This window comes from Pteronotus mesoamericanus, unplaced genomic scaffold (assembly GCF_021234165.1).
Source record: "Pteronotus mesoamericanus isolate MK-2021 breed Mesoamerican mustached bat unplaced genomic scaffold, CSHL_Meso_final contig_56, whole genome shotgun sequence".
Taxonomy (NCBI): domain Eukaryota; kingdom Metazoa; phylum Chordata; class Mammalia; order Chiroptera; family Mormoopidae; genus Pteronotus; species Pteronotus mesoamericanus.
The window spans coordinates 9802247-9829627 of record NW_026555201.1 but is presented as its reverse complement, the minus strand read 5'-3'; the positions used below and the strand labels follow the sequence as shown (position 1 = coordinate 9829627).

General features: G+C 36.8%; 1 protein-coding gene across 1 annotated transcript; it reads left to right on the top strand.

The window, feature by feature from the left end:
• Nucleotides 1-2964: 2964 nt before the first annotated feature.
• IL26 (interleukin 26) lies at nucleotides 2965-20793 on the top strand. The gene is made up of 5 exons (XM_054580281.1): nucleotides 2965-3135; nucleotides 3221-3277; nucleotides 3448-3582; nucleotides 20559-20624; nucleotides 20707-20793. The coding sequence occupies exons 1-5, from the start codon at nucleotides 2965-2967 to the stop codon at nucleotides 20791-20793; spliced, it is 516 nt and encodes a 171-aa protein (XP_054436256.1).
• Nucleotides 20794-27381: the final 6588 nt, after the last annotated feature.

Sequence of the window (27381 nt, the reverse complement as noted above, 5' to 3'; positions counted from 1 at the left end):
CTTGTGGCTGCCCAACATAGATAGCTCAGAAGTAAGTTGAGAAGAAACATCCAGAAAGGCTCTCCCAAAACAGAGTTTATTATTTCAAAATTTCTTTTTCCTTTCTCCTTAGAGCTCTGATTGCCTTTGGTCTTTTCTCACCTTACAGGACATTCTGCAGGGATCATGGGGTATATTCAGTAACTCAACATTATTTATTGAGCACATATTATGTGCTAGTCACTGTTTAGAACTGGGGTAGCAACAATGACCAAGTAGACAAAAATCCCTGCCCGATAGAGCTGAGATTTTAGGAAAGGAAGATAGTTAATAAAATGCAGAAATAAAATATATTATATGTTAAATAACAACAAGGGGTTTGGAAAAAACACCAGAAAAAAAAAAAGACAGAGGAGCTGGAAATGAGGTTGATTCTAATTAAAGTATTAAATTAGTTTACTTGGGTTGCCTTAACAAAATACCACAGACTAGATGACTCAAACAACAGAAATTAATTTTCTCACAGTTTTGGATGCTGGAAGTCTGACATCATGGTGTACCAGAGCTGGTTTCTTTGAGGCCTCCCTCCTCGGCTTGTAGGTGACCATCTTCTCTCTGGGCTTTTAAGTGGTCTCCCTGCCGTGTGTGTCTACGTCCAAATCTCCTTTCCTTATGAGGACACCAGTAATATCGGATTAAGACTCACCAGATGACCTCATTTTAACTTGATTACCAGTCTTTAAAGACGCTCTCTCCCAATATAGTCACATTTTGGAGTCCTAGGGGTTAGGGCTTCAACATATGAACTTTGTAGGGGACAACATTCAGCCCAAAACAAGTATCGTAGGTAAGCCTTGCTGAGAAGATGATATTTGAGCAAAGACTTGAAAGAACTGGCCAAACAAACATCTGGGGGAAAAGTGTTTCAGGGAGAGGGAACAGCAAGTGCAGAGGCATAGATGTGGTTGATGAGTCTGAAGAACAAGGAGGTCTTATGTCTAGAGTAGGTGAACAAGGGGTAGAGCAGTAGGAGAAAATCCCAGAAAGGTAAGGGAAATAGGCAAAATCAGGACCCTTAGGCCATTGAAAGAACTTTGGCTTTTTACTTTGAGTGTGATAGAAAGTCCTCAAGGGAAAAATCCTGTTGCTAGTGGTCTGAAAATTCAGGTTAAAATGCATTGCCTAGTCTAAATGAAGTCTATTAGGCACTTAGACTGACTGCCCCAAGGCCACAGGCTGAAGAAATGGACCAATGCATAATACATTTTGACAAAAACCAAAAAACAAAAAACCCCAAAACATTCAAAACATTGATTTCTAGGACTCTCACTATTTTGATTTCTTAATTCTGCCTCAATTCTTGCTGTTATTACTGTGCACCTTCTTTCTGATGCACTTAGAAAATGAGGTAGAATGGCTGTTTTTTAAAGTCATATGTGCTTTGATAAAACTTTGGAGGATGCCTGGATTCATGCATTGTACATCCTTTCTCCCCTCATCAACTGTCTTCTTGTGAAGAGCTCTCATCTCACTTCCGAAGGTGTGTCTCTTATCAGCAGAGGTGCTCCTGGGGAAACAAGGCATGAGCTCTTCAAAAAGATCCATTTTAATTCTTGAAACATCAGAAAAACTCCCAAGTGTTTGGACCTTTCACTTTATACTTTCTCCTTACCCCTTTGCCAGCCCTGGCTGCTTTAATTTAGAACTTAGTCTCGGGTTCTGGTGATTGTTTTTGACTCTGCCCAGTTTTGGTGAATCTCTTACTCATGACCAGATTCCTAGTATTGACTTGCCCAGGATTACGTTACATCTGTTCATGCCAGTCTTTGGTGACTTAACTCTCCTTCTCAATATATAATCCTGGGCTACATCTACTTCTTATCTTGGGGCTGCTACCCAAAATGAACCATACTCATCGCTATTGAAAAAACTGCGATAGGACTGAGGATGGGAGTACTTGGAGCACCTGCCTTCATGGCCCCCCAGTACCTAGCACTGTTCTTGGTATTGGAAAATCCTTGATAAAAATTTGTTGGTGAAATAAATATTACAAAAAAGCAGTCATAGTAGTATCTTATAATGTGAAAAGGAAGCGTTTATTCAACTAATATTAGATGTGCTTCTTTAGATGAGGCACCATGGTAGGTATTGAGGATTCAAAGATAGAAAGACAGGGTCTCTTTCCTCAAGGAATTCCCACTCTACTGGAAGTCCAGAGTTACAGGAAAAGTCTGTGTGGTCAACTTGGCTAGAGATAATAAAGATGCTTTTAAAATTGTGGGTGTTAATCCCAGGCCCAGTTCCAAACAAATCTTGAATATATTAGGAGAGTTATAATTTCTGAGCTGGAAAAATTCTTGAGAAAAGTTGGAAAACCTCTCTCTTGGGTTTTGATGCTGGCTACAGAATGCTGGCTCCTGAGGGAATGAGGGAAGAGAAGAAGCCAGGTGAAAGGTTTGGCAAGGGATAAGTATAAAAATCTGTATGCTGTTCTGAGCAGATTTCCCATGGCTGCCCCTTCTAGTTTTCGGTTCAATTTTTGTTCCTGGGATATTCATTAGAAAAGGAGATTTTCTTCCCATACATGAATTGAAAAAAATTCACACACCTCCTGGAGATCAGGCTTTTTCATTGGCATGGCATGATTTTTAACATAATAAAATCTATTGTGATATGTAACTGAAGTTTTGACTGTTTTTTTTTTTGTTTTGAAATGAGGCCCCATCCTTACCAGTAAATTTGAGCTTTTACTTAACATCACAGATGGTGTGGTCAACATTTTTTGATTATGAAGCAAGCTCTCAAAAAAAAAAAAAAAAAAGAGCAGCCAAAGTGATCTTCCTCTTTATATACTGTAAGTTATCTTTCACAGCATCTCATTAAAAAGGCAGTCTTGAGGGTTAAAGTAGGTTATCCTCTCATTTAAATAACACAAGTAACTCTGGCTGCTGTGAGTGACACAGGCCTGGGGCAAGGCGGAGGGAAATGCGGGGGAATTGTGTTTTGAAGTCCGGGTTGCTGTTTGTCACTCTGTCTCTTGCAATTGCCAAGCACAAGCAATCTTCCTTCTTCAAGGGTTGTTATCCAAGGGGAACACTGTCGCAGGCTGTTGATATGCTCTATGTCAAGACAGCGTGGCTCAAAGCAACAATTCCAGTAAGTATGAAGCTCTGCTTGAAATGATGATCTACAGGATATTTGTAATTCTGGATAAAGTTGATTTCTCTGTGTTTTCTTGTAGGAAGACCACATAAAAAATATACGATTACTAAAAAAGAAATCAAAAAAGCTATTCATGGTAAGCCAGAGGGTCCCTCCTGCCCCCGTTTCTAATTGTTTGTTGCTTTTCCCTTTGCATTTAAATTTTTCCAGGTAGTCATTAAGTAATAATCAGGGGGATGTTTCAGTGACATTTTACAAAAGGTATTCATGGTTTACCTTATGTAATTTCTTATGTCTTATTTATAGAAAAACTGCAGATTCCAAGAACAGCTTCTGTCTTTCTTCATGGAAGATGTTTTTGGCCAACTCCAATTACAAGTTTGCAAGGAAATACACTTTGTGGAAGAATTTCACAGTCTTAGGCAGAAATTGAGCCGCTGTGTAAGTATGCATAGCAAATATGGTGAGTTTGGTCCTAGAAATCTACCTAGAAAACAGCGTGTATGAAGCTGTCTCTACACCAAAGGGTGAGTAAAAGGGCTTTCTAATTGTTGGCTTGTAGCCCAAATAGAGAGACTTCATCACCACGGAAGCAGCCTCAAATAACCATGCATAACTCAGAATGTCACTATTTATTTTTTAAAAAATGGCACATAGAACATATTGAAGAGAGCTAAAATAAAATAAGATGGAATACCACTCAAATATTCATTTAATTTTTATCATTCCCTCTTTATGATTCCCAAGTAAGTCATTCATTCATTTGATAAATATTTAAGTACTGACTTTGTGCCAAACACTATTCTAAGCCCCTTCCTTCCTCCCTCCCCTTCCTTCCTTCCTTCCTTCTTTCCTCTTTCCCGTATTGATGAAAACTGTTTAGATTGCCCTTTTCTTTCTTATTTATTTATTTATTTATTTATTTAATTTTTAACAGTTGTATCCTCTTAAAGGCATGGTCTCAGTCAAAATGAAACAAACAAACAAACAAAAAAAGGTTGTGTATCTTCTACAGGACCTAAATTATTTGATGTTGCTCAGGGCACTGCCCCTGTATGCAATAGGGAATTAATTAAGGAGATAAAAATGACCACATTCCTATAAAAACATCCACAGTAATAAAGGCCACTGTAGAACAAAAATAAGACAGAATAAAATAGCAGTTCAGGATCTGTGCAGTATTAGTTGACTCGTCTCTGTGGGGACTGTGGTATATTTTCTGTGTCTTTGGGTTCCAAGCGTGCTTTCTGCAGTCTCCTGCGGTCGTGCCCTGCGGCTGGTGCACGGGCGGGGCAGTGATGCAAACGGCAGTCCTTGGGATGACAGACAGCTGGAGAGGAGCTCCCTGCTCTTGGGCATGATGGTTATTGAGACTTAAATGCTGGGCAGTTGGAGGTGAACTTTCATTTCTTAAGAGTTAGAATATCTTTTTCTTGTGGTTTGTGAAAGGGCTCAGGAAGCCAAATCACAGCCCCTACTACAGAGGCATTTTTTGACGGTGAGCTGGTCAGTTAGGTAAAAAAACTTCAGTGAATTTACGTTCACATTTCTTGGGTTAGTTTGTGCTTATGTCCTTGTTTGGGACTCGGGTTGCATGTTTTTCCATAAACTTTACCATTCTGTTAAAATAATGACACTGATGAAAAATTACAAACTGGTACCTCTTTGTAGAACACAGAGAGAATGCTCTGGGCCAGTTCCTTTGACTGAAATAATGAAAAGGCCATCACTTATCTTTGGTTTATTCTACATTTAATCTATGAAGTCTCCTTATTAAGACAGTGAATGGTGTAATGTCTTAAATTTAAGCTGAATTATTATGTAAATTTATATTTCATTTGGCTTCCCTAATTAGGTGATTATAATCCCAAGTAACAGAGTTTTCACCCCTGAAAGACTTGAAGGGAGGAGAATAACCTACCGAAGCACTTGATATTGGGGGAAATAGAGGCCTACGGCAGTGACTGTAAGCAAGAGGGGAGTCATTCAAAGGAATGAGCAAACTGTTCTGGAAACAGAAATACTCTTCAACTTCTAAAAGTACCTTCTATTCCTCTTTTTACTAGAGACCTCGATTCCTCTCCATTAGCCATCTGATTTACGCTACTTTAATGTTACTCTGAATGAAGTTTGTTAATAATGATGGTGAGGCACTAGAAGAAATCATTGTCTGATACAATACTGTGTTATCTGGACACCTGGAACACCCTCCTCCCCTCCAAAGCATATCTGTCTATTTTTTTCCATTGATTCTTTTCCTTGGCTCAAATAGCTAGAAAACACATAATGACAGTTAAAACCCAAACCAAGCTATATTATAGATGAAAAACTTGGAAAACATAGAACTATTGAGGAACTCAGGTTTTCCTTGATTTGCCCTTCAAGTGTTTTCCTAAAGGGACCTCTATCTGTCAACAGAGACACATCTTTCAGAGACTTGGGCCACAGCAGCATCAGAGCAGTGCGGGGCTCTGGCTGGTTGTGGCTGTTTACCACAGCGGCTGGCTCCCCCTTATGGCTAAATGTGGTTACAACACCCAGACGACCTCCCCAGGAATCATCTGACTCCGGCTGTATCAGCCTCCTCTGGGAAACTGCGAAAAAGAAAGTCAGAGCATTAACCTGAGCTTTGGAAAGCTTTTTCAGACTTTTCCTTTAAGGGAACAAACCCTTGTCTTGCGTTTAATCTTTTGGCCAATCATAATTTATTTATTTATTTATTTTTGCCAACAGAAGCTGGTATGGATTTAATATAAATTTATTCATCATCTGATCTTGGTGGAATTCTAAATTAGTGATTGGGGCAGGGTTTAAGCAGGAGGAAGTTATAAAATATGAAGTAGGTAACATTAACTTAAATGTGATATTAATAAAAATGGACATTAGATATAGTCAATATACAAACAGCCAATATAGAAAGTAATTATACCTGCTGTATTGGCCCTGCTGTCCTTGCTATTGGGGTTGTTATGGGGTAGATGAGGTAAAACACAGGCCTTGCAGTCTAGATTTTCAGTGTGTGTGTGTGTGTGTGTGTGTGTGTGTGTAGGAGGATTCAAGTGGGAAGGAAGGGGAGCACAAGTCACTATACAAATATTATAACAAGAGGAAGAAGGAAAAAGCACCATAATAACAGTACTTGGAAAACTTGGGATTCAGAGCAGAAATTCACTGTGAATGTCTAAATGGAGCAGGAAGAGTGTCAAAAATGAGAGACTTTGAAAGGGACCCTGAGTTCTGAGGGTTCTATTTCTGCAGAACCTCAACATATTTCAAAAATGGTCTCAGGGATTTTTCATGATCCAGAAACAGAGGGAAATGGCCCAACCATTGTTTCTAGGACCCAGAACTCTTTTCTAATGCTTAGGTAAATGTGATGCTTAGTCTAAATAGGATTTGAGTAGTTGATTTAAAAAAAGAAAAAAAAAAAAACCAACACTGCATTTATGATGCTGTTTCCAGAGTTAAATGCTGTTGGAATTTGAAACAGTTGATGTACATACAGAATTTTGGCATATAGTCCATTTGCTTAATGTTAGTACTTGGTGTTTGAATTTATGCCAACCATAAATCATTGATCTGTGCTCTTCTGAAAATGTTTTCTTCCCCGTCAAAACCTGGAATTAACAAAAACAAAATATATGATATCAATTGCTTTTTATAATTTAGAGAATCCAACTATTATTTATTTTGTAGCTTAATACATTGAAATAATAGTAAGGATTACTACAACTCTTTATAAATCATTACCTTGTAATTGTGATTTTTAAATGTGCTAGTTCTTTGTGGATGTTTTATTTCCCTTGAGACTTTTTTAATAAACATCCAGAATTGTAAAAAAAAAACAAAACCCAGTTACTCTGCTAAAGATACAAAGATATTTTAGTCATGATACATTTTTAAAATATCATAATCTATTTTGCCAAATAGAATTTAACTCTGGATGACTTTGTTGAATATATGTTGAGCTAGGTGGAATTTTTTCACTTATCAAGAGCAAAATACTAAATTACTCCTCTAAAATTGACAGTAAACTTCCTTTGTGTTTTTAGGAGCATTGTGTTGGAGAAATACTACAATTTCAGTGATGGGATACAGGTGTATTAGATTATCAGATATCATTATTTTGGGTTATACCTGAGTTATCCTTGGTGGGGGTTGTTTTGTGTCACCAGAGAAAAAACTAAGTCTAGTACGATCAGGAATTAGTGGATCCCATGTTGTTGGCTGGAGATGATCAGTATCTCTTTCCATTTGCAGTTTACTTGGAGGTTTCAGATTGATTACTGACTATATATAGATAATGGTACTTTTTTTTTGTTAACATTATCACCATGTTGCTGGTTTTTCTTCCTTTATTATTTCCTTCCTCTCCTCGTCTCCCCTTTCCCCAAACATATTTTCCAAATATTCCATGTATTTGCTCTGAGTCAATTTACTGAAGAGCTGATTTATGAAATGATAACTTTTTGAATCCATTGTTTTTTTTCCACCTGTCTAGTTTTAGTTGGCCGGCTTTATCTTTATATGAAAGAATTCATTTGTTTTAAGAAATATTCTAATTTTTCTTAGTTCCACATTCCTACCTTTGGAATTGGAGACTGAGTAGCAGAGTAGGAAGACTGGGGAATAAAGAAGAGTCATAAGAATTGAATCTTTTTGAACATGCAGAATTCTTTTGAATATACTTAATATTAATCTATTCTTATATATGGGAAGAATGCATTTGTACGAATTCCCCAAAATCAAGAATACATTCAAGCCTATGTACAACTTTCACAATCAGAGAGACACTAACTGCTGTTAACAAACACTCCCACAAATTTTAGTGGCTTCACGTTTTAGAACTTTATTTCTTACTTGTATAAAATTCCAGTTGCAGTTTTTCTGAATGAGGTCACTTTGCTTCACATTATGAATCAGGGACGTAGGCTTCTTCTATATTATAGCTCTGCCATCCCCTATGCCTTTTGCCTTCAGTCAGGTGGAGGGGGAGGAGAGAAAGAAGAAGTCATATCAGCGTCTTACAAGCCTTACTCCCAAAATAACTTACAGCATTCTGCTTATATTCCATTGGCAAGAAATAATCACATGGTTACAGTAACTACAAGGAAGCTGGGATGTGTAGTCTATACCCAAGAAGAAGAAGAAATAAATTTTGGTCAATAGTTAGTAGTATCTGACATAATTATTCAAGAAATTTTCATTAGTATATCATTTATGACCAGAGATACTCTCAGTTTCATCACCTTTGTGCAAATCAGACAAAGGATGTAGCCTTGCATGAGCCTGGTGCAGTGAATGGAACACTCTCTTAAACTGGGTACACATGTGCAGGGAGGACATGCCTGCACAATGTTATGGGTTGGTTCTGTTCATGTGTGTAGTCAATAAATAATTTATTCTTCTTTTTAAAAAGACTTTATTGATATATTTTTAGAGAGAGGGGAAGAGAGGGAAAGAAACATCAAGGTGTGGTTGCCTCTCGCATGTCCCCTACTGGGGATCTGGCCTGCAACCCAGGCATGTGCCCTGACTGGGAATCCAGCCGGTGACCGTTTGGTTCTCAGGCCAGCACTCAATCCACTGAGCCACACCAACTAGGGCTGATTTCTTCTTATAGTTATATTCTTCCCCGTGAATAAGAAGGGAACTGAGACAAAAGATTGAATTTTCCTTAGAATGGTATAATAAAGACAAAATGAAAACCCAATCACCTGAAACTAAATGGTTAACATAAACAAGTGAACTGATGTCTACAAATTGGCTTACAGCAGTTTGGCCTACTCCTATATTTTCCAGGTCCTGTGGTAGGTGTTGGGGTAAAAAAGACCAGTATGATTTGGTCCCTGCTCTCCAGAGGTTAACTGTTATTGGGGGAAAGCTGTAAACAAACAAATTCAGTGAATCATGAAATACGACATGTGTGAATACCGATTTGCTGTCTGATGAAGTCACTGCGGAAGTAGTTAATTCCATCTGCTCTGGGGCTTGGGGTATATGTGGAGAGAGGCTTAGAAGAGTGTTATTAAATGAGGCGATGATTGAGTTTAACTCTCGGGGAATAAGGGACAGAAATGGCAGGGAGGAAGCTTGAATTCAAGCTTGATGGTATTAAACAACATACCACATTCAGGAAACTGCAAGTGATTGAGAATGAATGTAACATGACTTGGGGAATGTGAAGAGGAGGCTGATTGTTCAGATTTTAGAGAGGAGAGTTGACAGGGGCCAGGTTAAGAAAGACATTGTAAGACATGCTGAGGAGGTTAGGTTGTTTCAGGACAAAATGGAAAGCCATTGAAAGGCATGGCCTGATCAAATACTCTGTTTTAGAAAGACCTCTTTGGTGCATATAGAGGGATGCAGGGAGGGGGTGATACTGGAGGCAGAGGAAACAATGAGAGGATCAATTGCCATCATTGCCGTAATGTGCTTGAACTAACGCTGGTGTCCCAGGGAAGGGTGAGGGGAGTCTGAGGAAGACAGCAGAGTCTGAGATGACTAAGGTTTCTGCTCCGGGGCTGGCTGGGTGGTGGTGCCATTCACTCGGAGTACAGGAGGAGAAAGTGTGGAGGAGGGTTCGCGAGCTGCTTTTGACATGATAAAAGTTTGAGGAGTACCAAGCATAAGTATAGCGATCGGAGTAGTATGTATGCGTGTGTGTGTGTGTGTGTGTGTATTTAATTCTTTATGATGGATTCATTAACACATTTATTGAGATATAATTGATACACAATTAACTAAACATATTTAAAATATATAATTTGGTAGTTTTAACATATGCATACACTTGTGAAACCACCACTACAATTAATATAATGAACATACTCATTACTTCCCAAAGTTCTTTTGTGCTCCTTGGTCCCTCTGTCCTGTCCTTCTGCTCCCAGGGAACCATTAATTTGTTTCCTGTTGTTATAGATTTGCTTACATTTCTCAGAATTTAATATAAATAGTATTATATAGTATGTGCTATACTATTTTCTGCCTGGCTTCTTCCATCTAGAATAATTATTTTGAGACTTATTCATGTTAGTGAGCGTATCAATAATTAATTCTTTTTTTATTGTCAAAGAGGATTCCATTTTAATGATATAACACAATTTATTCACCTATTGATCGGTATTTGCTTCCCCCCCCCAATTTTTGGCTATCACAAATAAAACTGCTATGAGTATTCATGGTACAATTAATTTTATTGATTTATCAAAGAACCAGTTTTTAGTTTAATGAATTTTCTCTATTGCTTTTCTGTTTTTATTTCACTGATTTCCACTCTGAAGTTTATTATCCCTTTTTGGGGTTTAATCTGCTCCCCAAGTCAGGTTACATTCATTCTCAATTACTTGCAGTTTCCTGAATATGCTGATTTTGGTTGGGTTTAATCTGCTCTTTTCTTTCTAGTTTCTTAAGGTGAAAGCTTGGGTCATTAACTTGAGATCTTTCAGTTTTTTTTTTAAGGTTGAAGCTGAGGTTATTAGCTTGAGATTTTCCCTCTTTTCATATAGGGATTTAGTGTTATAAATTTCCCTTTAAATACCGTTTAGCTACCTCCCACAATCTTTCATGTTGTACTTCATTTTCATTCACTTTAAAATGCTTTCTAACTTCCCTTTTGATTTCTTCTTTTATCCATGGGTTATTTAGAAGGGTGTTATTTAGTTTCTGTATTCTTGGGGACTTGCCCAGATACCCCTCTGATTTTGATTTCTAATTTGATTATATTTGGGCCAGAGAACAAAATTTATATGACTTGAATCCTTTTACATTTATTGAGTCATCTTTTATGGCCCCAAATTTAGTCTATTTTGGTAAATGTTCTACATGTATTTGATGAGAATAGATTTGCTTTGAGTAGAGTGTTTTATAATATCAATTAGATCTAGTTGTTACTGTTTCCCATTTTTTTCTATATCTTCATTGATTTTCTTTCTACTTATTTTATCAATCATTGATATCTCTGACATTAATAGTGGATTCCTTGATTTCCCCTTGAAATTCTACCAGTATTCATCGTAGAAGTTCATGTATTTTGAAATTCTGTTATTAGATATACAGATGTTTATGATGGTAGTGTCATCTTGATGAGTTGACTCTTCCACTGTTACAGAATTACCCTGTTGTTCCTAATAGTATTTTTTCTTCTGAAACCTTTTCTGCTACTAAGAGAATTGCTCCAGCTTTCTTGCAATTATTGTTAGCATGATACATCTTTTTCTATTTTTTTACTCTTATTTGGGCTTTTTACTTAAAGTAAATTTCTTGTAGGCAGCATATATTTACATTTTGTTTTTTAAAAAAAATCCACTCTGACACATTCTTCGTTTTGGCATGTTTAAACCATTTCCAGTTAATGTGATTATTGGTGTACTTGGGGTTAAATCTACCACCAGGCTGTTTGTTACCTATTTATCCAGTCTGTTCTTTGTTCCATTATCCTCTTTTTCTTGATTGATTTTTTGAATTATTCCATTTTATCCCCTTTATTGACTCATCAGTTATAAATCTTACATGTTTTACCATTTTTGAGATTTTATTCTTCAGTGTAGAACCAGGTTTCTATCTACTACCATCTTCTTTCTCTTTGAAAGGTTTCACTTAACTTACCTTGTATTACAGTTCTACTGATGGTGAATTTATTCAGATATTTTATGTCAGAAAGAAAGCCTTTAGGCCCCCTTTATTTGAAATCTATATTTTTTCTGATTATAGAATTCTGGGTTGATGCTGCCCCCTCGCCCCCTCCCCCCCATAATTTAAAGATGTCACTCCACTGTCTTCAGGCTTGCATTGCTTCTGACAAGAAATCTGTTCCCATTCTTACCTTATTCCTCTGTCATGTTTGTTTTTTCCAGCTTTTTTCCTTTTAAAGATTTTCTCTCCTTACTTGTTTTAAACAATTCAGTTATGGTGTGCATTGGTGTAGCTTCCTTTATGTTTCTTGTGTTTGGATTTAATTGAGATTCTTACATCTGTAAGTTTTAGTTTTTATAAACTTTGGAAATTTTTTGGCATCATTTATTTAAAATTTTTGTTTTGTACCTTCTGTCTATTATCTTCTTGGAGTTCTAATTGCATATACATTAAGCCATCTGTAGTTTTCCCTTTCTGTGTTTTTTTTAGTACTTTCCTGTGTTTCATTGTGGCTAGTTTCTATTGCTACATCATCAAAGTCCCTAATTTTTTTTCTGCTGTGTTTAATTTGCTGTTAATCTCATTCAGTGTATTTTTCATTTTTGACATTGTAGGCTTTATGTCTAGAAGCTTGAATTGGGTCTTTTAATATTTCCCATGTCTTAACATGATCAATGTTTCCTCAAGCTTCTAGAAAATATAGAATAATTTATAGCTGTTCTTTTAATATTCTTGTCTGTAATTCTAAAATTTGTGTTAGTTGAATTACTTGATTTCTCTCCTCATTATGACTTGTATTTTCCTGCTTTGTTGTATGCCTGGTAATTTTTGATTGGATGTCAGACATTATAGATTTTACCTTATTGGATCCTACATATTTTTGTATTCTTGAATTTCATTTGGGCAGACAATTAAATTGCTTGAAAAAATCTTGATTTTTTTCAGATTTTAAGTTTTATTAGTTAAGACCAAAACATTCTTTAGTCTACTGCTCATTTTTCCCTCCTATTGAGTCAATACATTTCAGTTAACTTTACCCAGTTCCCTGGGAATTTTCATTCCCTTCCTCCTTCCTGAAATTTATTTGTTAAAAGAAATTGGGTCATTCTTTTAAAGAGTTTTCCATAGTCTATATTTTGCTGATTGCATTTTCATAGACTCATTTAATATATTCTTTTTAAAAAATTTCCCATACATTAGTAATTACTTATAGAGACTTGAGCAGGTTCAATCTTGATGTTTTGGCTAGATTACTCCACTGGTAGTGGTGTGTACTTTCACTAAGAGGCACCCAATGTATGGCATCCATTTTTATGATTTTTGCAGTTAGTGGTAATTATTGTCTAGATCTATTTATAAGGCATTGCAAAATGATATATTAAAAATCCTATTATACTTTATTTTTAAACAGAGATAATTTATAAACAGAAGCTGCCTATTATACTAACCTATTTAACTGTCCAAGGAATTTATCATATAAGAAAGGCAGAAAATATACTTAATTTTTTTTATTTACCAGATTTCAGTATAAGTAATTAATTTTCTGATGTTCTTCCAAGGTTGTCAATGAGTTGTTATTTTCTTTTCATTTCGTTAACTCATGAACTTAAATTATTTTTTATTTTTGAAAAGCCTGATTTCTATAAGATACCTGCTCTTAGGTTTCTTTGCAAATCCACTAAGACTGAAATCTTCTTAAACCACTCTTAAGATACAGCACCATGATAATTATCGTGAGAGGCCCCAAGGTCTGGAATCTTCACTGTATTTGAATGTTATCTCATTATTTCTTGTAACATTCTAAGCATTTTGTAATACCTAATAAATTATTATATTTTTAATTAGTTTGGGGTAATTTAGATGGTATAATTATTCAAAGATAATTAGTTATGGGTAATATAACGTACCTTTATTTTTATAATCTTTGCTAGCCATGGTATTTGGCTAGTTGGTATTTGGGAAGTTAAGCTATATATGTAAGAAAACATTTTAATGCTTCTTATAGAACTAAAATACTCTCAGACTTGACTAATAGTCTGCTATTAGTTGAGGGAACTAATAGTTGCTTAATTGAATTTACAAAATAATTTGCCTAATTGCTAATAATCAAAATTGAAACTGAAAAAAATTCCATTAGTTTTTCAAGATTTTATCATCTACTTTAATTAACATTTTGAGAACCTGAATCGTAATTGGCAATCAAAGAGATGCGTTTCTTTATATTGTGTGTAATTAACTAAGTCTGATAAGTCTTAGCAAAAAGAATATTTGTGTCTCCATGTCTTGGAGTGTGTTTGATAAGTAATTACAATGAACTTAACAACTTGTAAAGCATTACTAATTATTTATCCTTGTAATTTCAAAGACTTTAAAATTGCAATTGGTTGAACTGATAAAACCAGAAGTGGGAAGTAAGGCTCTTTTTTATTCTTTCATTAATTACAAAGTCCAAATCCTGTCAACAATACCAATAATCTCATATCATGGTTGTTGGAAGAATTAGTGAAATAGTAATATCAAAGCTCTCAGCATGTAATAGTTCTGCAAAACTGTTACTGTCTTTCTGTATTACTTTCCGTACACAGAACACTAATTTTCTTCTAGTTACATTTTCTCAACAATTTCCAAAAGAGTGGTTCTCCTAAATAATCAAATACCTTTTTAGTGTCTATTGTTAGTGTCTATTGTTAACTTGCATTATGTGTATAATTTATAATAACACTTTAAGTTAAAGATAAAGAGATCATTTATGAGTAGTTGGTTTTAATCTTGATAAATATATTTTCTGGTTATATTGTAGAATCTGCTAACAAAGTCATTCCTTGGTTAATGATATATAACATCTCTGTCAAAACTAAGGGGCAAGGCTCTATCTCTTCATGTGCTTGATTGCATAGACTTATTCTTTTTTATTGAAATATAATTGACATATCATTATATTAGTTTCAGATGTACAACATAATATTTGATATTTGTATCTATTATGAAATGATCACCACAGTAAATCTAGTTAACATCCATGCATGGACTCCTTCTAATGAATCATAATTATGCTGAGAATTAAAAAAAATCTTCAATAAATTCATCCTACTCCTAGTATCTCTTTGTATTTAAGGGACTTAAAAACTCTTGTTTTTACCATGCTTGGAACATGGAGAATTCTTATGTGGGTCTAAGATAACTATGGGTCAGTGAGGTTATATACACTTACTTTTATCAAATGACTCTGTGTTTTGGAAACTCTTCTGATATATATTTAGTCAGGTATTAAGTATCTGTCTTTTGCTTTTTAAAAATTAGATGTCTGGTTATGAACTTGCTTTTGAAGAGAGACACTGGCTAATAGTTGATTCAGCTCTTTCCTCCTTCATGCAGCCTATTTGGTTGCAATACAGTTATGTTTTCTTCCAATCATGGTAATTAAAAAATTTTCTTCCTAAGTTTCCTATTAACCTGCCTTGTCTCAGTAGTCTTGTGCTAATGTCCTAATGCCCACATTTTTGTCAAACTGACATAAAATTTTAAAAAATCTGTTTCCAAAAGAGGCTACACTGATATATTTTTCTCAGTTGTATTCTTAAATGCATCTAGAAAATACTTGTAAGACTTCACATGAGAAACTTCAAAAAGTTAATAAGATTTGCTGGAAAACCTATGACTGCTGCCATACAATAAAATAAAATTAATTTAATCTTTAATCTAATGCCTTATCTATCACTTACATTTTGAGGGTAAAAAGTTTTAGGAAATCAAGGTCATGGCCAAAGTAGAAACTACCTTAACCATGAAGGTTAACAAAAATAAAATAAAATAAAATAAAATAAAATAAAATAAATAAAATAAAATAACAACAAAAAACAAACTAAAAACCTTATAAACAAAAGAAAACCAAAAGGGATGGTTATAATCCATTCTGAAGTTGTATGTGGGGGTAAATAAAATATATAAGATCTTACATATGGTTTTATACTCCTTTAATAGTGAGAATATGGCACACAATTATCATAGGAGAAAATGTAATAAAACTCTTTGAAGAAAGGATTGAAGTTGTTCTTTGTGAAAACACAGTATGAGTAATTAATTCTCTGAAAGATTATACATAGGTGTCTACTCAATGGCCCACATATTTCATTTTCTTAGAATTTTCAGTGGAAAAGACGTTTTTATTTTTGCTTTAACTGTCATACACAACAGAAATTTGTATGATTTTTCAAACACGTGAAGGCATTGGGGACACAAATTAAGAATTGTGTTATCCATTCATCCAGTTGTTTTAAACAGAGAGCTGATGCTCATTAATGCTTGCGAAATACCTCAAGCTATTACTAAACCAGTGACCTGAAGCCATGAGCTGATGCTTGCATTTCATTCACTGATTCATTTAGTAAGCAAACATTTGTTGTATCTAGTATTTGCTGAACACTGTTCAAGATGCTGGGGATTTAACAAAAATGGACAGGTATCTCTGTCTTCATGGAACTGCTTGAAAATGCACTCAGCCAGTTTCAGCTCGTCTCAGGTTGTGCTGTGAAGGGAGCCCACAGAGGGATGTGCTGCAGCAGGGCTGGAGGGTGCCGGCCAAGCCATGGGTAGTTGAGTCTGGGGTTTTAGCTGAGCCCTGAAGGGTTTTTAAATCACGTCTACTCTCTCCGGCCTTGGAGTATCATGCTTCCTCTGCCTGTTTGTCCCTTGTTCCTGCTCCTTCTACTCCATCTTATCCTGCAAGATGAAACTCACTTGTTTTCTCCTTTTGGAAGCCTTCTGGGATCCCACAGTCAGACTGCCTTTTTCCTGTTTCCCAGAGAAGTTGTATTATTTTTTAATCACAGTATTTATCACATAGTATTGTAATTTTGCATCACTGTCAGTCTCTGTAGATGAGCCATCCTTCGAGCCCTGAGGCAATTTTCATCATGTAGGGTAGTTTTATAAATCAATGCCATGCGGACAGAAATGCCATTGTATGCCTAGCATATGGTAAGTACGCGATAAAAATGTATTGACTTAATGATGAATGATTAGGCCTTGTGTTTGTTATTGTATGACTATCTAACACCTTCCTTTGAGCTGGTCCCTAGTTATTTTAGCCTTACCAATAAATTGCCTTTAGTCTACATCATATCGGCTTTGGGTGAGTTTGTCAAATCATTCAGCAATTCTTACAATAAAACTGCCCGTCCTTTGTTGTGCATTCTGTTTCCAGCAAATGCAACTACACACTGAAATATGAAGTAAAAGAAACAATTCCTTTATAAAACCCTCCTTTCAAACAAAGCAATTGGAATCATGGCAGTAAAATCTGGCTGTCCTATTGGGTCTGTAGACATATTTACAACAGACAGGAGAATGGGAACCTTCTGGGTCAGATCTTTACCCGGGGTCATTTATAGTAAATAGAGCTCAAGGCACCAGAAAGCATCCTATAAACAAGCAGAGCTCTACGGGCAACACTAGCACTAGTAATTGTTTGTTTGTTTGTTTTTTTGTTTATTGTCAAACCTTGTTTTTTTCCTTTTATACTCTCCTTGCACTACTTAGGGTAGCATGGCCTTAGATAGAGCGAGGTCAGCAGCCTCCATGTTCCCACTCTGCTGTGGGACACATCACTGACCAAAGTTTCCTTGGCAGAGGGTGTAGTCACAAGAATGCCTGAATGACATTTAACTTCTGTAAAGTCCAGAATTTGTTTGGCTACTTTGGTCTCCCATTTTCAGTGTTAAATCTTTAAATCCTAACACTTGCATATTTAATATAGTGCCATATGACTTGCTTCTTCTGTGCTTTGTAGTTGATTCTTAAATCCCAGAACTTTGATATAGTGTCTTGGAATTAGGCAAGTGTTGGTTCTCTTTTTTATTGAGTCTCTTTTTTTTTCCATTTGCAAGATTTGGACCAACTATTTTATATTAGATAATTTTAGCCTAGAAGGACTTAGTATTTACCCAAGCTCTTGATTTATAAACTAATTGGCAGGCCTCTCTAAATTCTCTCCATACTTACTATCTTGGCTGAAACTAGTCTTGATATTTCTAGCATTTTCTTTTGTAGTTCCAATCTGAAAAACAAATGAACGAAGACAACAAAACACACGAATACATTCACACACATACACACATGGGGTTCTTTCCTTTGTTTGTTATCACATTGTCCATTTTCAGATTGAAATCTCTCTCTCTCTCTACCAATCAGCTCAGTCTTTTAAATACATTTCTGACATTTCCTCTTGTGTAATATAGACCAGAGATCTTTGAGTTAATCTCTCTTGAAACTGGATTTTGAAGGTTTTTAGCAAGATATTGGCTTAGTTGAAATATCTTTTCCAAGTTATGCTGTTTTATTTTTTAGCATAATATAGTGTTTTTAAATGCAGACTCTGGAGTCAGAATACTTAGGTTCAGCCTCAGCTCTTTCACTTAGTGTGTGAATACAGGCAGAATATTAACTTCCATGGTTCAGTTTTCCAATCTGTAAAATGAGGATAACAACGGCACCTACTTCATAGGGTTGTTGTGAGGACTGAATAAATAAATACAACTAAAGCTTTCAGATTAGTGCCTGACATAGAGCACTAACATATTACATGTTGGCTATTATTAGTTTTACCTAGTCATCTTCTCAGTATGTCCGTCTTCACTTGAGGGGAATTGGATAAAGAGGAGAGCTTCTGCCCTGGCTGGTGTAGCTCAGTGGGTTGAGTGCCGTACTGCGAACCGAAGGGTCACTGGTTCATATTCCCAGTCAGGGCACATGCCTGGGTTGTCAGCCAGGTCCTCAGTGGGGGGTGCATGAGAGACAACCACACATTGATGTTTTTTCCCTTTCTTTCTTCCTCCTTTCCCCTTTCTCTAAAAATAAATAAATAAAATCTTAAAAAAAAATAAAACCGTCTGAAACTGCTGAATTTTAACCTTCTTACACTGATCCTGCGTTTTGCTAATTTTCCTATCTACAACTATTTTTTAAAATTTATTTCTTACTGTATTTTTTCCATTACCTTTTATCCCCCTTATACCCTCCTCCCTTCCGCAGTCATCACACTGTTTTTTACTAACGCTGCTATTATGTCTTTATTGCCTGATAGACAGCCCGACACATAGTAAACACTTTGGGAATAGTTCTTTCATGAAAGACTGAATTCTTTCTGACTGTATTCTCTGATATTGGCCACCACCGTCCTGGCTCTGTCATGCATTGCTTTGGCCTCACAGGATTGGTATGGGTTGAAATGTCCTTTTCTTAATTCAGGGCTCTTATCACAGGGACATCCAATCTTGTGCTTGTGAATCCCACGGGCTGCATCTTAACCTGAACATTCTGTGTCTGCCGCTCTTTTGTGCCAGATTATCAAAGCCCCTTTCACAGGAGGGATCTCCTATGCAGGGTCTGACCTGAAGGTAGAGTCCCCATTTGGGTAGAGTAATGACACCATCATCACTTTTAAGCCCTGAAAACAGCATTCAGGATATAATTGTCAAATCATTTCTGTTTGACTCTCTTGATAAGAAATGGAGCCTGAATGCTGCCCCTTCTCCTCATATCTCTTCTTTGCATTCTGGCCTAAAGGGACCCGTTGGCTGACATTGGCCACGTTTCATTTGTTTTAATGGATGTTGTCTTTTAGCTGCTTCCATTTCATGAGTTTTAATTGTTTTCTTTATTGATGTGCCCAACACTATTTTACCACGAGGTTAGGACCTCCTGAGACACTTGGGTGAATGATTACCCATTTGGGCCTTGGTTTCCTTTTTTACAAATTGAGAAGAATTGCCCTTTATAATCTCCTTGGTCTATTCCAGAACTAGGTTTTATGAGTAAAAACTAAATAGGTAAATTAGATATTTTTACCTTTTTCCTTCCTTTCCTGTTCTCTAGTTAAATCTATGGAAATTTGTGGGAGAGTAGAAGATGATGTTAATTTTTCCTATTTATGGTCTAGGCAATCCTGTGCTCAGATAGGATTTGAAAATTCACCTCCTCAAAGACCAGCAGTTTCCCCTGGCCAGACTATAGGAAATCAGCTTTCTCTTTCTCTTAACTTAGAAATTAATATCAATTTCATGGTGCTTTCTCCTGGTAATTGACACCTGAATATTGTACTGTATAATGTGCATAATACCAGGGTGATTTTTCTTTTTAAGTAAAAATTTTGTCCTTCTTGCATCCCCCATGCTACCCACATCTCTCTTGTTCAATTGCTCTAGCCTGCCTGCCTTCCTTCCTTCCTTCCTTCCTTCCTTCCTTCCTTCCTTCCTTCCTTCCTTCCTGCCTTCCTTCATCTTCCTCTCTCTCTTTCCTTCACTTTCTAGAAAGCACTGACTTAGTCTTACCTGCCTCAGGGCCTTTGCACACTTTTCCCTCTGCCTGAAGTAGTCTCTCCTGTGCATCCTCCCCAACCACCTCCATCTTTCTTTAGCTCCTTATATAGCTGGCTCCTTTTCATTCTTCAGATCTTAATTTAAATGTCATCATTCAAAAGAGCCCTCTCTGACCTATTGAAAGTGGGTCATTCCTGCAAATCCTTATCATAGATTCTTATGCATTTCAAACATAGCTTTAATTGTATTTTGTAAAATTTAATTTTTGTTTCTTTTCTTTTTTATCATCTTTTTCCACCATGAAACTATAAGCTCTGTGAGGACAGAGAACATGTATTATTTATTCCCAGTGCATATCCATGTCCAGAACATTATACCTACTCAATAGATGTTTGGTGAATGAATGAAAGAGTGTTATTAGAGTGTTTTCAACAATATTATCTGTATTTACTGTTGATTTTTTAGATTTCCTGTACTTCATCTGCTAGAGAGATGAAATCCATTACAAGGATAAAAAGAACATTTTATGGGGTAAGTATTCCAAATCTTTGTTTTTGAATATATATTTTTAATATACAAGATTTCTGCTTTTATATCTCTACTTTATCTGCAGATTGGAAACAGAGGAATCTACAAAGCCATCGCTGAATTGGATATTCTTTTTTCGTGGATTAAACAATTCCTGGAAAGTATTAAATAATGCAAGAAATCAAGTACATTGATTTGATTTTTATTTTGAAATATAATGAGAACAACTAGCTATAAATTTATAAGTGTAGTTCTTAAAAAAATTTTGTACATAGGACTTATATCAATTTAGATTAAAAATAGGCTAGAGAAATTTGACAACATAAAATTTTAGAGTGCTTTCATTCTGAACATGTTTTTATTCCCAAGCACATTGAATAAATTTAATTTAAAGATGTATAACAATATGAATTAACTCATATAATATTTGTTTAGAGAAATACAGACTTCTGATATATATATATAATATTATTGGGAGTGAAATAAATGCTATATATATGAATATTGTCTACTTAAGGATTTGATGGTTGCTAATTATGCCCAGTGTGAACTTCGGTCCTAAAAGATTTTGAATTTAATTAAATAAACTGCTTCTTTCTCCTGAATGTCATTCCTATGACAGCATACTAGAATTTCATTGAATACAACAGGTAACAACCAAATCAGATCAAATAAGATACCCAAGTAAACTAACTTCTTGGAATGGTTTAGTAGGAACACCGTTGACAGACAAACTAAGCCACAAAGGCCACACATGATGCCAGAGTTTGACAATGCTCCCTCTGGGTGCCATACAATTAGGGAAGTTGGCAGAGGCCAAGTGAAAGTCTAGATGCAGCTCAGATGCCACTGCAGTAAACTTCTAATACTGTCTAGAAACCTTACTTGCACAGCTAGGCCTTCAGTTAAATGAATAATGTGGACTGACCATTGTTTTGCATTAAATGGACTCTGCTTCATGGCTATTGGCATACTAGGCATGGGCAGTTTTAGACAGCAATTTGTGTCAGCTAGGTTGCTTCCAGAAAGCATTCATTGTGCCCATGCTGCACAAAGACAAGATTGTGATTTGGTGTTTTGTGATAGGAATAGGCTGGGCTTCTCCAAAGCCTGTGTGGATTTTTGTCCTCAAAATCTCTTTATTGATTTCTCTGCACCTCTTCTTCTCTTCATTGCTTTCCCACCATCCAGTTCTTCTTTTCAATCATATGGTCATTATTCTATTCTCTAGGACTATTCCCTCTCTTGTAGTTGATCTTATATTCCAAAATTTTCTCTTTGTCCTCACCCCTCCCCCTTCACACCTTCCCCATCCACACCCTGTGGTCTCCTGTCTTATCTCTACTTGGGGCCTCATTATTAGACAAATCCACAAGAAGGAAAAGGTATAGTGAGCTCAGGGGATTGGCCAGGGCTCTCTCTTCATCACACACTGTTGATCCAGGGGTTCCTAGTGCCAGCTTCTGGGCCATCAGTAATGGGGCAGCCTTGTTTCCTGAGGAACACTTGGTAGAAGGGATCAGAGATCTACCTCCTGGCTTTACCATGGACCTGAGAGGAGGCCATACACCCAACATCTCTTACTGTCTCACCTTTAGGGCACTCAGTATTTCCAGGGATGGGTACCCCCTCACAGCCTGAGTCTCCTGTCCTGGTTACAAACCATTCATAAACTCCTCCATTGCTTCAGGACTCTAGACATCAGAGGGACTGAGAAATATTCATTTGCTGGTCAGAAAATTTCAGGTCCTTAGGGATAAAATTTCACCTTTGTCCCCAAATATATTTGGATGATTGAATTCAATGTTTTTGTTTGATTGTTTCTCAAATTATTTGGTTTGTCCAGAACAATCAATAGGCTTCTAAACTCAGTCAGAGCACTATAGAAATTTAAAAATCATTGCCAAATAAAAAACCAATATCAGTTTGTGCCTATTCACAAACAAATTTTTTATAGATGTCAAGGAAAAAATTATGGTTTTAGTGTTTGCGTGAAAACTGGTATAGTGAAAAGGTAGCTAAGAAGACAGAAGCTGATGTCCTGTGCATAGCGAGGAAAGTGTGTCTAGTGGGGTCAGTGTGGGCTCAGGGTGAAGGCTTCCTTCCGATTTACAGGTCCCACTCTGGACTTTAGGGAACCGGGGATGGTTACACTTTGGGAAATGGGTGCATACCCTGAATGTCCATGAGATGCTTTATACACTGCAAAGTGGTTTATGATCTCCTGGATCATACCTAGGAGACTAAATTTTCTGTTAAAATATTTTGTCTGCCAACATGTCATCAGAACTAGAGAAGTTGAATTTGTTCTTATCATATGGTGGAGCACAAAGAGCCTGAGTGCCAGCGAGTAGCCTAAAGTCCTAGAAAGAATGCTCAGTAAGGTGAAGAGGTCTTACTTCCCAACTTCCTTGAGGTCTTTGCCTGCATCATCAGAGGGCCAATAATACAAAATACTGATCCCCTCCCAAGCCAACCCCTTACCCCTCATCACTCTTCTCTAAACCACTTCTCTCCCACTGGCATGCTTGTATTGTCTTGTTTATTGACTCTCTCCATCATAGCAGAATAAAGCTCTGTGGCAGGACTTTTATCTGTTTCGTTTCTTGTAGGATCCCTAGCACACAGAACAGGGCCTGAACAGTGGGCACTACGTAAGTGTGTGGCGAGGGTATGAACCCATAAAAGGTTGAGGCCTTGGCCCTTCAGTTCTTAGGATATGTGGCCAATGTCAAGTCATTTCACCTCCTGGGCCTCCATTTCTGGGTTGGTCATGACTGAATTAGATACCTCAGGTGATCTACACAGGCGTCTGCACAGTGAGGGGCTCCGGTCTTCTGTACTCCAGTTACACTGCGCTCTCGGGGTCTCACAGACTCTCCTCTCTTCCCACCACTTGCTCCAACCCCATCTTCAAACCCTGCTTTCCCTGGTTAGTTTTTCCTAATCCTCTAAACTTTCATTAAAACATCCTGCTGTTAATAGTTTTATACAAGCTTTATTTTTTCATAATACCTTATACCCAGTAATTATATCATTATTATAATTACTGGGTATATACTTAATGTCTGTCTCTCTCAGTAGATTGTCCCTCTCTGATTCACTGCAGTTCTGCAAAGGCCCTTATATTATAAATAACAAGTGCCTGATAAATATTTATTGAATGAATAAATAAATAAATAGTAAATTGAATTGGATAGCCTCCAAGGTTTCTTCCAGCTTTGGCGTTCTCTGCTGCTATCATTTGACTGGTTGATGTGAGCCCTGAGGAATGTAACGTAACAGTGCTTGCCGGTTTGAGTCTTCTAAGAGCATGTATATCATTATTTGCATAACAATGAGTTCAAATCAACGCATTTTTACTTGTTCTAAATAAAAGGTAACTGTAAATAAACATACAATTTTTTAAATGCGTTACTAAACTTAAACAAATATGTTCTTCACTAAAACGTGTTCATTTGTGCACCATGTAGAACCATCTTGCAAACACCAGGTAGAGTGTGTCTCATACATTGGGAAACACTGCATTATAATGAGTTTCCACTGCCTCATTTGGGTCCAACTTAGAAATAGTTGGAAATTAAAACTTGATCATTTTACTCTACCCACAGATACCAGTTTAGAAAAAGTCAAACCAGTTTGGGTTTCAAAATGGTTTCAGACTGTCTGTCATTGTTTCCAGAGACTGAGGTACGAAAGCACACTCACCCAGTCAGTCATTCCATGGCGCGGTGACTGTGGCTCTTGACAGAGGATGCTGGGATGGCAGACAGCCCTTGGCCTTCCCCCGTCAGCCCTCTGGGAGAGCACCTCTGCCAGGTGGCCTGGTCAATGCAGCTTCTCAGGGAGGGAAGCTACGGAAGTCATTCTCTTCCTTGTTAGTGAGGCTTCTGGAGTTGGTTAGATGTGCACATAGCGGAGGGAACAAAAAGCGAAAGCTCAGTCAGGCTCAGCAGAGGGAGTAGCAGAAAGCAGAGGCAGAACTGTGCGGTGAATTACTAAACGTCGTGAGATTTATTTGTAAGAGTGGGGTCCTTCACTAGGTCTGTGAGTTATTACCGAAAATGAAAACCAGTCAATTCTATTGATTGTTTTTTCTCTCTTCGTCTGAAACCAAAATAAAAAGTTCCTCCTTGGTGATTTTTTAAAAAAAGATTTTATTTATCTATTTTTGAGGGAGGGGAAGGGAAGGAGAAAGGGAGAGAAACATGCCTGCAACCCAGGCACGTGCCTGACCGAGAATCAAACCAGTGGCCTTTGGCTTTGTGGGAGGGTGCCCAACTAAATGGGCCACATCAGCTATTGTCCTCCTTCGTGATTTTTGTAAAAGTCAGAAGAGTGGTTACTTTTGGGGAGAGGAAAAGGCTTGGGAATAGAAGTGGACTCATGGAGACTTCCAGAGTGGGTGTCCAATGTTTCTTGATCTGAATGACGGTTACAGTTCTGTTCATCTTATACTGTTAAGCTATGCATTTGTTTTGTGGGTTGTTTTTTTTTTTTTATAATTTACAATAAAGATCTTAAAATCTGGAGCAAAACAAACAACTCCCTCACCAATTGATTCTATAAACAGTTATCGAATGCTTACTATCTGCTAGTCACATGGCCATGGTTGAGGTAATAATAATAAATAAAATTCATAGTTTCTCTCTAGCAATTTAGGACCTAGGAGAGGAGATATGAAGAGAATCACACCATGAAATGTAAACAATATTGGGGACATTAGAAAGTGCAGTGTGTGGGGGGCCTGAGAAGGTGAAGTTTGAGGTAATCTAGCCTTTAAGGCGCAATTCAGATGTTGTCTCTTCCAGCAAGCCTTCCTTGATCCTCTCCCCCCATCCCCCACTCCCAGGCTGAGTCTGAAGCCTCTTGCACAGCATATTTTTAGTATAGAATTTATCAGGTGTTGTGATTTTCTCTTTGCTCACTTAAATAAGACTGAGCTTTATTCAAGGTTGTTTCTTCGGCGCTTGACATACATCAGGAATTCAGTAAATATTTTCAGAATGAAACACTGGAAGAAAAGGATGGTAGTGAGGCTAGAAAAAGGAAAATTGATAGAACTTGGTGATCAACTGGTTGGGGTGGATTGGTGCTGGGGATGTAATCAAGATGACTCCAGAGTTTTACATTTTCTATTGATTTGTAGTAAATGAGCACTCAGAAAAAAATACATTGCAATGAGATTTTAGCATTTCCTTTTGGCCAAACACAAATGCTTTGACATTTGGACTTTATAGGAGCATAGAATCTCATAATTTGATAGGACTAATTAGGCCACATTGTCAAACTTTGTATCTTATACCAGAACCTTCTTAATAATGCTGCTCCCATCTGGCATATACTTGACCACTTACAATTAAGAAAGATTAATGCCTCCTGGAAAAGACTCCTCTATTTTTAAAAAATCCTACCTGTCAGAAAATTGTTTCTATTGGTCTGAAATCTAACCTCTTGAAACTTATCACATATTTGTCCTAGTTCCAAAATGTGGGGTGTAGAGTATTTCTGACCCATCTTCCACCGGTTGAGTGGATTAGTCACAAGGTATTTTGGGGAAGAGGAGGCTCTGCTTCTTCCTTTTAAAACTTCAGCCTGCAAATTACATATACACTATGTGTTCACAGACCAGGGCCAGAACTTAGAGTCACACTCGGGGCAAGGACAGTGGAAAATGTTATCTTTATTTGAAGAAGCTGCGCATCCAGTTAAAAACTGAGGGTTCTAATGGATATTAGATGATACACCCACATGTTAAATATTTGCAAACAGCTATAATTTCCTCTTGTTTCCATCTTAGCTTCCTTCTCTCCTCCCACTGACTCTCTTTTCCAGGTTAAATAGCTCCAAATTTCCTACCTGTTCTCAAATGGCAGGGTTTTGGGTGTTTTCAATGACTGAAGCTTATTCACTTTCAAAGCATTCCCCACTGTTCTTAATGAATTCCTGTTGGGTTCTTGAGGTCCAGTTTTTTCCATGATAATTGCCTTGCTTTTCTTTTACATTTTATTAGGGTTTTAAAAAATTATAAAAATAAAATATATGTTTGTTGTAAAATTGAAATAATATCAAGGCACATATTAAAAAAACCCGTATCTCTCTGCCTCTCAACCTCCACCTTCCCAAGTGAGCCCATGATGGTGGTTTGTTAGGGCTCTTCCCGTAATTTTTTTTTTATCACCAACAAATATATATATACACACACATACATGGCTCTTCCTTTTAGAAACAAAAATGGTAAGACATCATTTGCTCTACCCTTCAACCAGCTCTTTCCACTTAACACACCAGGGACATCTTTCCATATGTACATATGGAAATATATATATATATATATATATAATTTAAATAACTGCAAAATATTCCATGTAATGAGTACAGTATAATTATTTAACCCTTCCAGTTTGTTTTGGGTTTTAGTCCATACAAAACAGGCTGCGATGAGCATCCTTGTATGCATATCCTGTTCTGTGCTTTTATTTTTATACGAGTGCTTTCCAGAAGAAGGATTGCAGGGTCAAAGATATGCAAAATATTGCCACATCGTTTTTCATGGTAACTCTTATACTGTTACTTTCCCCCACATTCTCACTAGCACTGGGTATTATCAATATTTTTCCATTCCTGCCAGCTTGATGGTTAAAAATGGCATCATGTTGTTAGAGTTTGCATTCCCCTGACAAGTTGATCATCTTTTCATATGCATACTCCATTTACAGTTTCTTTTTTTGAGATATATACCCCCAAATGTCCTACAAGC